Source organism: Salvelinus alpinus, chromosome 16 (assembly GCF_045679555.1).
Source record: "Salvelinus alpinus chromosome 16, SLU_Salpinus.1, whole genome shotgun sequence".
NCBI classification, from domain to species: domain Eukaryota; kingdom Metazoa; phylum Chordata; class Actinopteri; order Salmoniformes; family Salmonidae; genus Salvelinus; species Salvelinus alpinus.
The window spans coordinates 22701847-22714330 of record NC_092101.1 but is presented as its reverse complement, the minus strand read 5'-3'; the positions used below and the strand labels follow the sequence as shown (position 1 = coordinate 22714330).

General features: G+C 42.1%; 1 protein-coding gene across 4 annotated transcripts in view; it reads left to right on the top strand.

Annotated features, from left to right (window-relative positions):
• The window catches only part of LOC139541152 (cytosolic carboxypeptidase 6-like), a 422006-nt gene extending 412585 nt beyond the window's left edge, over window positions 1-9421 (top strand). For all 4 annotated transcript variants that reach the window (XM_071345454.1, XM_071345450.1, XM_071345449.1 and 1 more), the window contains 2 exons: window positions 8221-8323; window positions 8417-9421. In XM_071345454.1, coding sequence (XP_071201555.1) covers window positions 8221-8323; window positions 8417-8528 — 215 coding nt within the window. In that variant the 3' untranslated portion in view covers window positions 8529-9421. The remainder of the gene's footprint in view (window positions 1-8220; window positions 8324-8416) is intronic.
• The last annotated feature ends 3063 nt before the right edge of the window (window positions 9422-12484 follow it).

Genomic DNA, 12484 nt, shown 5'->3' with positions numbered 1-12484 from the left:
TGAGGTGAGGTATTAATGTAAATGGAAGAACATTATATAGGAATACCATGGAGGCGAGCCTAGTGGGTGATCGGGATGTGGAGGGGGGACTGAGTCATGGTAGGGGTTGAGGGCCCTGCTGGAGGTCAGGCAGGAACAGGCCTGGGGGATGCGTGTAGCTGGGCTTGGGGAGGGGGAGTGTCAGCACTACGCAGGGAGAGGGCAGCGGGGACTTCGTGTAGAGCAAAGATTGGGGTCAGACAGGTTGAAGGAACCAGCCATGTCGCTTTTTACACCCCGGTGATCTGGTCTATTGAGTGTGCAAATCATCAACAAAGACCTTTATGCTTTGCAACCCCCCTCCTGCTCTAAAAATGAATTAATTATAAATAAATAATTACTTAGACCCCCAAATGAATCCCCCCTTCTCCTGTTTAAAGCCTGTTATATTAAATGAAGTGCCCATTTTGACTCGTCCCTCTGTGCACTCTCTGTGACTTCTATTAAGATTTAACACATCATTGTAAAGCCCTAGTTATTTGGTTGCTTTGACAAAGTCATTTCTGAAGGCTATTATTTATTTCATATGATTAGTGATTCATTTTTAAGGTAAAGAAAAAAATAACCTGTCCTTACGTTGTCCACCCTATTACGTGAACTGAATTCTCATTTTAACATGGTGAAACTATTTATTTTTAAATATTTTTTTAAACAAACATTGAACATCTAATAGTCAAATCATAGTGTAAAAGCAGATGAGCTAGTTCTACTCTTTTTGGCCATTTTCTGGTGTTTTGTGGTGGGTCAAGCATAACACGTCAACCCTGTTACCCATAATTTTACCAATATTTTTTGTTGTTGTTAAGCTTGCATTCAGTTGCCCCTCCCTGTTGCACACAACATGCTTCTATTCCCCCTGTCACAAGGGGATGTATGGCTGATTTAAGAGGAAATCCTGTTACGGTCAACCCTTTTGCTTTATTTATTTGGCACTTAACAGGAACTTACTATAGTCTTTTTTTATTTTTTTTATGGGAAAACATGTTTTTTATTAAGTTGAACATGTGCTCTTCATGACAGAATGTAATAATTTGGTGAAATCAACAACACCAAAATCACCAAGTTACACTACCCAAAATGGACTAATTTGATGGAAGGACCTTGTAGTCACCATAATTGAAATCTTAAAAGACAATTTCAACATCATATTCATTATCTCCTGCACAATACTAGTATCTACATATGTGAAAATGGCCCGTTTCTGTGGTTAAAAAGACAAGATGAAAGATCCTAAAAAAAGCTTCACTGTTTCATCACAGGGTAGGATCAAACGTAAGAAAAACGGTTATTTTCAAAACCTGCAACACGTTTCTAGCCAGAGGGAGGGTATTTTCTTGCTCCCCACGTCAATGCGAATTTCATATTTTTCAAATTCACAGATTTTTCCTTGCTTTCCTTTATGGTCACCCAGGTCTAAAAGGCTCATTATATTGGATGAGCAAGCTGTGAATGTTCCACGCCAGAGCAGTTGGAATATTCTCGGTCGTTTAATGATTTCACCACCTGTAATCTTGCACGAAATGGAGAGAAACAATGTTTCATGCTGAGAATTCACTGAGGCATTTGCTTTGTTCTTAGACTGGTGTCCTATTGGGAAGATTCCACTGTGGCTTCATAGGACTGGTGTCCCTCTCAGTCTATAGTCTCTGTGTGCTGGTCTGTTATGGCTCTCCATGGATAGGGATTGGCAACGTTGTGAAGAGATGAGCACTCAAACAGAGGAAGGTACAATACCAACCTCTTGCTCAAAGACTTTGTGATGGAGCTGTTTTCTTAAAATAACTTCAAAAAATATATTATTTAAAATGGTATGTCTTACTTCTAGTATGTAATTTGTAATATATCTGAAGTAGGACAGAGCAGACACATTTGGTCTACCTGTCTGTCAAGGTAATTCTATTTTCTCCTTTAGGTTATTGTGGAGGTTTTCAGGTAATTCTATTTTCTCATTTAGGTTATTGTGGAGGTTTTCAGGTTATTCTATTTTCTCCATCAAACTTGATCTTTTTGATGTGGTATACACACTGTAATGTCAGAGCATCATTAACAGGGAGACCAGACAGTGTGAATGTTGAGAGAATCTGGGACCTTATTCAAAACCCAGCTTGATGCTTTGACTGGGAGAGCAAGTAATCTGTGACATTCATGTCTTCCCACTTTTAGTTTTTTTTATAGAACTTTCCACAATGCCTTCCATCTATTTAAAGTAAGATGATGAGGGTTGATTGGACAATGGACTCCAGCGCTAGCTATGTCATGTGACCAGACATGCCAGTGGTGAGAGGCAGCTATGCGTTGCCCTTTTTACTCTTGAGTTAACAAGTCCAGCGCTGGGCTGTGATCCACTGAAGAGAGACAGCTCCATGTTCCGGCGGTGTGCCATTTCCCCCTATCCTTTAGGCTCCAGTCCAGACGGCTACTGAAAGACCTATTATCCCCGGGTCTCACCATAAAAGTCTCACTCAATCAAGCATGGCCATGTTGTCAAACCCTTAGTTTGGTATCACTGCCTCACTTAAGTGTTGTGCTGTCCTGAAGACGTTCCATACACATAAATTGATACAGCACGAGGAGCACAATGTGGAACCGGACAGCTCCGTGGTTCCTCCTGGCTTCAACATCAATCACCAGCCCACAGAAGACGACACGGCCTGACAGCTAGCTGCAGTCTGGGAGATCACTCTGACAACAGCAATACATTGGCACACGCAAAGTATGGGAGCGTGACTCACACAGGGACATTTGAATACCAAACCTGCCAATTGAACATTTCAGGCTTCGCTAATCATGACACTTAGTTGATGGACAGTGACAAGTAGGCAGATATTCTCCCACAGTTGCAGTAATATGCTCCTCAGATCATCATTAGACGTGGTAGGATTCTCTCAATTGTTGACTTCTTTTCTTTCTCCTTTCCATTAAATCACAGGGTAGGCTTACTATTATCCACAAACAAATATAATTAGGCATTTCAAGCCATTCAAAACCCTATTAGTTGACTTGCGTTACAGTATACATGGAGTCTTAAATGAAGTTTCCTTCATCATCCCTACTGGCTTTTAGACAGACAGATTAGATAGAGGTCATCTGATGCTGCTCAGCCAGTGGCTCTGAGAGCTTTATGGCATGAGATGTACGTACTTACCAATCTAGCCACTGGACATATCTGCTGCCTGCTCTCTGCACCTCTTAAGTGATGGACACTGGACAGACTCCAGACCTGCAGCACTCAGGGCTACTCCTTATCACTGCTGTCAGTCCCCATTAGGAGTCTGCTGAAGATGAGGCCCTATCTGATATCTGTGTGTGTGTGTGTGTGTGTGTGTGTGTGTGTGTGTGTGTGTGTGTGTGTGTGTGTGTGTGTGTGTGTGTGTGTGTGTGTGTGTGTGTGTGTGTGTGTGTGTGTGTGTGTGTGTGTGTGTGTGTGTGTGTGTGTGTGTGTGTGTGTGTGTGTGTGTGTGTGTGTTCATGCGTGTGCATGTCTTCGTTACTGCATGGATGCCTGTGTTTTGTGTCTGGATGTCTTTAAGGGGGAGAACAGGTGTTTGATGTCTAATGAATGAAGCATTACACATTAGCTACAAAGTTTCTTATAGGAAAAGGACACAAGGTCTTTGAACATAGTTTAGCTGCGGGGGGAAAACATGCTCCCTTTGTGCACCGCTGTTTACTGTTTTAATTAGCATTGTTAATTGGCTCTTTGTATCACCCTGGTGACAGGCCTGTCACTTGATGGTATTGATGGCGCTGATGTCCCTAATTTGTCTTCTTGTTAGGGATGGTCTGCTGTGGACGCTGGTGTTTTGTTCCTTGTCATTGGGGCATCATTGTCCATCTGTCTGTTTAGACTGGGCACATGACACCGAAAGCAGATAAACAGCTTGGTAAACAAATCATCTGTCGTATCTGCTGTGGAGTGTCCATTTTCCCATTGTCTCGTCACCTCATCAGCCCCATGGTGGCTTGTCCTTGAGTCACAACAAAGGCCTTTATCGATCCTACAAGAGGGTAGAGGAGATATTAAAGCCCCTCATGCTCCTAAGCTGCTGCAGTATCCTCTCTGCCCCACTGTAGATCTGGCAGGCCAGAGCACCCAGCACAACTCTCCTCTTCTCATTGACCTGACATTCCAATGTACCAAAAGTTGAGTTCCCATCACCTTACCCAACAAGCACCACAAAGAGGTCCTCTCTGAGCTTTACTGTAGTCTACCTCCGCTGTCCAGTTCTCCATCTGATAACACAATGAAGCACACCCTAATTTACCACCACATTTCTTGCCATGTTTCCCGAGGACATCCTGTATTCCCTGGCCTGTCCTCTTTGTGAGTTACAGTAGAATGGACTGCTATTGAGTTCAGAGCCAGCTGTCTAGTGTCCAGTCGTTTAGCCTGATGTCCTGCGTTTGTCTCCAGGCAGGGAGATTTAGTATAGAAATTATCCTGAGAGGAAGATATTGTCCATCTTGGCAGGGAAGGTCCTTCAGGGAAGGCTTATTCTCTGCCTGACTGTGCCAATGGGCCTACTTATATTGGGCAGCCTTGTTTTCTATGGAGACAAGGAATTGGAAGGAACTTTGATAGTAATATAGAAATTCTGATATGCACCTTCATTCTGAAAGGGAAAATGTACTGTCTAGGTGGAATGTGACATTTTGTGTCAGTAAAATACTTACATATTGCCAACTGCATACATTTTTTGCTTTATGCAGCATTGCAGGAAGGGCTGCCAAACTTCCACCCCCCTTGATTATGCAACACCTTTTCCTCCTGCCTGGTGTGTTGAGTTGATGTTTTGGAACTTTCCACCCTCCTTCGCGAGCTGCCCTCAGGCTGTGCTTTGGCAGAGTCCTCACTTCCTGCCGCTAGCAGCTCATCCTTACTGCTCTGGTTGCCCTTGGCAACAGGTCAGCAGCCAATCAGGGTGTTGGAGTGTCCCGCCTGCAGCTGTGATGCAGATGAAGTATTTTCCTTCCGAAGCGGCCATCCATCACCAACTTCCTGTAATAGATGTGAGATGTGACATCACAAGCTGAGAGGCCATCTGCACTCCACGGGTTTCTGGGATATTTCTGTCATTGCTCAGAGCATGCGTTTGCGCTGGCACCGTTTGATCACGGGGTAACACAAAACTTTCCCAAGGTCAAAATGAACACTGGGGCGGCAGGTGGCTCTAACCTAGTGGTTAGAGCGTTGGACTAGTAACCGAAAGGTTGCAAGTTCAAATCCCCGAGCTGACAAGGTACAAATCTGTCGTTCTGCCCCTGAACAGGCAGTTAAGCCACTGTTCCTAGCCTGTCATTGAAAATAAGAATTTGTTCTTAACTGACTTGCCTAGTTAAATAAAGGTAAAATAAAAATGTGAGGGATGGTGGTCTCTCAGTGGCTGGTGTAGGATAACCTTATGGAGAGCACTCTGGGTTAAAACAGACCTGTATTGGATTATAACAGTCATTGTGTATGGAGGACAAGTATGTTGTACTGCATCATGTCTTCAGAAGACTCCTCAAAATTATGGTGCTCACTTCAGAGGATGGTCAACATGACATAAAGCTAGAATTAAGATACTGCATGTTACCCTTCTAAAATAACTAGAGAAGAAGATTATTGTAACTATAAATGCATAGCAGGTTATGAGCCTAAAATAGTTAATGGCACGATTCAGAGGTTGTAGCGCCAGACAGATGGGTGTAAATACAAGAGCTGGAGCTGTGCGGAGAGTGCCCATCGACCGGCTAAGTGACGAATGGAGGCCCACAGAGACACCACCTTTCCAGGCTAAGGTGACTGAGTAGCAACAGTGGGGTATGGAAGGGGGATGAGGAAGGTGCTGGCACTCAAAGTCAAAATAGGGCAAATGGGAGGCACCCTACACAGTGTAGGAGGCTGAAGATATTTGGCTTGTCACCTTAAACCGGAGGCTGGAGGCTGAAGATATTTGGCTTGTCACCTTAAACCCTCACAAACTTTTACAGATGCACAAATGAGAGCATCATGTACGGCAACTGCACCGCCCACAACCACATGGCTCTCCAGAGGGTGGTGCGGTTATCCTACACCAGCCTCTCCAGCCACTGAGAGACCACCATCCCTCACATTTTTATTTTACCTTTATTTAACTAGGCAAGTCAGTTAAGAACGCATCACCGGGGGCAAACTACCTGCCCTCTAGGACACCTACAGCACCCGATGTCACAGGAAGGCCAAAAAGATCATCAAGGACAACAACCACCTGAGCCACTGCCTGTTCACCCCGCTATCATCCAGAAGGCGAGGTCAGTACAGGTGCATCAAATCTGGGACCGAAAGACTGAAAAACAGCTTCTATCTCAAGGCCATCAGACTGTTAAACAGCCATCACTGACACAGAGAGGCTGCTGCCTACACACAGACTCAAAATCATTGGCCACTACTCATCTAATTTTTTAAATTTAACCTTTATTTAACTATGCAAGTCAGTTAAGAACAAATTCTTATTTACAATGACAGCCTACCAAAAGGCAAAATGCCTCCTGTGGGGACGGGGGCTGGAATTAAAAATAAGTCAAATATAAATATAGGAAAAAACAACACTACATAAAGAGAGACCTAAGACAACAACATAGCATGGTAGCAACACAACATAACAACAACATGGTAGCAGCACAAAACATGGTACAAACAGACAACTTCACAAAGGGCAAGAAGGTAGAAACAACAATATATCACACAAAGCAGCCACAACTGTCTGCAAGAGTGTCTATATTCTATACCATCTATTGCATCTTGACTATACCGCTCAGTCATCGCTCATTCATATTCATATAATAATATATTCATATATATTATTATTCCATCCCTTTACTTAGATTTGTGTGTGTTAGGTAGTTGTTGTGGAATTGTTGATTACTTGTTAGATATTGCTGCACTGTCAGAACTAGAAGCACAAGCATTTCGCTACACTCGCATTAACATCTGCTAACCATGTGTAGGTGACCAATAGAATTTGATTTGATTTGTCTTCTCTGTTAATCTATGACATGTTAGCTTCCATACAGTGTGATGTGTGTGCACGTGCGTGTGTTCACTGAAAAGACACAAAGGTATGGACCTCCACCCAGACACTCAATTCAGCCCAAGGATGGATTGTTTACGAGTTAACAGCTTTGGATAATGGGATTTCACCTATAAGGCCTTGGATTTATGTTTCCTATGTAATATCTGAGCATTGAAAGGAATAATAATACAAAAAATACACAATCACTTTCTTTATATGTTTTTCACGGGCACTTGTTTCAATCACAGAGGTGTGACAGATAGACAGGTCATATCTGAACATCAACAAGGAAATGACAAGAGGTGAACAATTATGTTTCTGTGTCATTTCATCATTTTGGTCTGTCTGGTAAAGAATATATTCATAACAGCAAAGCACCTTGACTGGGGAACCTATGTGTCCATCTTTGATGAAATATGGATTACTGGTAGTTGTCACTCATTTTTTCTTGTTCTGGCCCTATGAATTATAATCGTACATGAGGGAATTTTTTCTCATCGTTTTCCCTATTGTCTTAACAGTATTTATGTGTGTACTGATTCGTCTAGATTAACCAGCGTTTAAAAAAAATTGTTTTCTACATTTTGCCTTAATCTAAATCATTTTGTTATTATCTGTGTTTGTGATCTAATCCAGCTCGGCGTCATGGCAACAGCATGCAGAGTAACCACACAGTTTTATGATCAAGTGTCTCAAGTTATTGATGCCTTCCATAATGTGGTGGGGGCTGGGGGCTAGACTTGTGAATAAAAAAAAAAAGCCTAGGCGGTAAGTAATTGCCACTGTGATGCCTTCCACCTTCGTGTTTTTGGCTGATGCAGTTGATTTACTCCCACTAAGTGCGGAACACAGTGTGTTGTATCCTGGTAATTTATACGCCACATTTCTCTACTGGTTATTGCTTAGTTATTTACTGCAAATGGTTCTATTTGTTCTGTGAGGAAGAAACTAGGGCTTTATTTATTTATTTATTTCAATTAATAGTAGAGCGTCAGAGGCAGGATTTAGAGGCTTTGTGAAATGAAACAGTGTAACTCCAGTAAATGCCTCCCAGCCAGGGAGAAATTGCATTGTTGTTGACTAAACTAAAGGCTAACAGCGCCATATGTTCATGTTATAGGAAATAACCTTAACATGGTCCCCTCAGACATGAAGCTGGGAAGAAATGTTGCCCGCACCTTCCTCGACTACTACAGGCACAACAACTTCATTGATGACAACAAACTACAAATCCCAAATCACATCAACAGGTAGTGTTTCTAATGACACATTTCTATAACTTGTCCAGTTTACATCCTATTTGTTTAACTTGATAATATTCACTAATGTTTTTGTGTCCTCAGTATGGAGGTATTGTCCCAGGGTCGACAGGGGAATGGAAATGGGAACGGGAGGACTTCTGGGAGTGAGAGAGGAGCAGAGAGGAAGAACCAGAGTATCACAGGAGAGTACTAGACACCTGGCAATAACATACTGGAAAGACCAGTCCAGTCTGAGCACTGTATAGGGCTCCTGACTCACAGCCCTACACTATATCCACACAGCCCTACACTATATCCACACAGCCCTACACTATATCCACACAGCCCTACACTATATCCACACAGCCCTACACTATATCCACACAGCCCTACACTATATCCACACAGCCCTACACTATATCCACACAGCCCTACACTATATCCACACAGCCCTACACTATATCCACACAGCCCTACACTATATCCACGCAGCCCTACACTCTATCCACACAGCCCTACACTCTATCCACACAGCCCTACACTATATCCACGCAGCCCTACACTATATCCACACAGCCCTACACTATATCCACACAGCCCTACACTATATCCACACAGCCCTACACTATATCCACACAGCCCTACACTATATCCACACAGCCCTCATGAAAATTAGATGCATCAGCCCAAGACAAAGGATGCAATTTCACAAACGGATCACTTTAGGATAACATGATAATTGGAGGATATTTACCCATGGAACTTCATTAGAGCAAGTTGCTCTGACTGTATGAAATGTATGGGATGAATCAAGCTGACACATATACATCTCATGTTCCATTTGAGGCCTTCATACGTCATTCATATATTTTACCACAATGTGCTTTTTCCATTTTAGGTATTGCTTTTTATGAAAATGTATTCACGCATGTCATTGAAAATAAGTGCATGTGTTTTCTCTTGTATGTAACTTATTTTGTGTTTATCTTGCCGCTCTGTATCCTACATTATTTGGAGGGGTTTAATGGGAGGGGTAACCCATTTGTGTTTAGTCATGACCTTATCGGTATCTAAGTATTCTGTTGATAAAAACTATGAAATATAACACACCTTTGTAAGTTTGTGAAATTGATGTTCAGTCATTGTCAGTGCATTAGTTTACACAGGTGTTTGCGATTTAAAGGAAACAGACTTAGGGTCAATTTGATTTCAACTGAAGTCATTTCATGGATTATAATATAGAAGAAAATTCATGAATTTGAAATCCCTCTAGAAAAGGATGGGTATCTATCAAGTATGAACTTTCCCTGAATTGACTGATATCCATTAATTTCCATATCTTACTGCAATGTAAACATCTATTCAACCTATCTGTTCAGAGCACAGAGTGCTTTTCACTGCATTATGTAAAACACCATCCATGGGATTTGCTCAACACAAAGGCATAAGTAGGAGAGCGAGAGAGAATGGTACATTAGTCAAGTGTGGCGTGAAGAACAACATGTAATTTTCAGACCAGTCATTTGGAATAAGTGAGGCAATCTGTCAGCATAAAAGCATACACAAAGGACTTTTACATGGTTGACGAGAAGATGGAGAGGCTGTACGAGAATGACGAAAGACATTTGTCTTTTGATGCTTTCACTGAACATGTGTCAGACCTGGACCTGTCCAACACTAAAGTGTATGTTAGCGCATCTCTCTCTCTCGCACATGCACACACACACACACAAACTGCATGCGCACATACACACACACAGGAAATGCTTCCTTCTATTCAAAGTGCACGGTCCCCACTGTGCTGCTATCATTTTAAGCTATATCTAGAGCCATTATTCTCTATTGCTTTCTCAATGAGACTGGGCACATTACTTTCTAATTAATTGTACACAGCTATGCATGCGAGAAGGTGAGAATTGTTAATACATTTTCTCTTCAATAGTCAAGAAAATTATATTTCTAATTAGCCTTCCTTACATTTGTTATGCATTATTTAGCCTCTTACCAAATCCCAGAGGCTCTTGTTTATCTAAGAGGATGGTTAATTGCAGCTGCAGGTAGCCTAATGGTTAAGAGCAGTGGACCAGTATCCGAAAGGTCGCTGGTTTGAATCCCTGAGACAACTAGGTGAATATCTGTCAATGTGCGTAAGGCACTTAACCCTAGTTGCTCTGGATAAGAGCATCTGCTAAATTACTCAAATGTAAAAGCCCTGCAAACAAGTCTGTTTAGAGCTCTGCTGTGGTCAGTGTCAGTCACCCTGTATATAACAAAGCCAGTAGAGGTTGGTGTGTAACTACTCATCAAAGGATGATCATGAATGCAAGACTAATGTGGGGTCCAAGACTGGAAGTTTGTTTTTCTAAGGATTACTCAAATAAAATAAATGCGTGGCATGATCTAAAGTCCACTTATTTGATCGCTCTGCAGCTCTCATCATTTATCAGGACATTGTAACTATTCTCAATCTGCCCAAAAAATGGTTTTGGACTTTTGTTGGATCCACTGAACACAGTCTACAAAATGCAGATTTGATTGAATTCCAGCTTTATTTTCCCCCAAGAGTCACATGACCACCAATATCTTTGCTTTGCTAGAGTCAGCGTAGTGCAGAAGGTGTTGCATGCTGAAGCAGTGCAGAGAATTGAGGAGGACGGGTCCAAGGGTGAGGGATACTGTGAGTAGTAGATCTGTGCCAGCACAGAGGGATAGGCTAATGAGTAATATATGCTTCAGTATGGTTGGCTTCTCTGCGTTCATAGCAATGGTTATCAACTGTGCTGCAGAAATGGAACGTAAATCGCAGAAAATGGATGTTGTGGTGGCAGCTCCAGGGAAGTATTTGGGTTTACGAGACGAGATTTGACTTTAGAAGAGTTACTTTCTGGATGTGTTGAATGGTGGTGTCCCTTTCAAGGCCATTTGCATGGTGCAGGAACAGATAGGGTCAAGGTAGTGGAATGCGGTAGTGTGTTTTTAATGAGTGTAGGGTTAGTTGGAAGGGTGTTTTTTTGTATATACAGTACCAGTCAAAAGTTTGGACACACCTACTCATTCCAGAGTTTTTCTTTATGTTTTATTATTTTCTACATTGTAGAATAATAGTGAAGACATCAAAACTATGAAATAACACATATGGAATCATGTAGTAACCACAAAAGTGTTAAAGTGTTAAAAATCAAAATATATATTATATTTGAGATTCTTCAAAGTAGACACCTTTTGCCTTGATGACAGCTTTACACACTCTTGGCATTCTCTCAACCAGCTTCATGAGGTAGTCACCTGAAATGCATTTCAACTAACAGGTGTGCCTTGTTAAAAGTTCATTTGTGGAATTTCTTTCCTTCTTAATGCGTTTGAGCCAATCAGTTGTGTTGTGACAAGGTAGGGTTGGTATACAGAAGATAGCCCTATTTGGCAATAGACCATGTCCCTATTATGGCAAGAACAGTTCAAATAAGCAAAGAGAAATGACAGTCCATCATTACTTTATGACATGTAGGTCAGTCAATCGGGGACATTTCAAGAACTTTGTTTCTTCAAATGTAGTCGCAAACGCTATGATGAAACTGGCTCTCATTAGGACCGCCACAGGAAAGGAAGACCCAGAGTTACCTCTGCTGCACAGGATAAGGTCATTAGAGTTACCAGCCTCAGAAATTGCAGCCCAAATAAATGCTTCACAGAGTTCAAGTAACAGACACATCTCAACATCAACTGTTCAGAGGAGACTGCGTGAATTAAGCCTTCATGGTCGAATTGCTGCAAAGAAACACCAATAAAAATAAGAGACTTGCTTGGGCCAAGAAACACGAGCAATGGATATTAGACTGGTGGAAATCTGTCCTTTGGTCCAAATTTGAGATTTTTGGTTCCAACCACCCTGTCTTTGTGAGACGCAGAGTAGGAGAACAGATGATCTCTGCATGTATGGTTCTCGTGAAGAATGGAGGAGGAGTGGAGGAGGTGTGGGGGTGCTTTGCTGGTGACACTGTCTGTGTCTGTTATTTATAATTCAAGGCACACTTAACCAGCATGGCTACCACAGCATTCTTCAGCGACACACCATCCTATCTGGTTTGCGCTTAGTGGGACTATCATTTGTTTTTCAACAGGACAATGACCCAACACACCTCCAGGCAGTGTAAGGGCTATTTGACAAAGAAG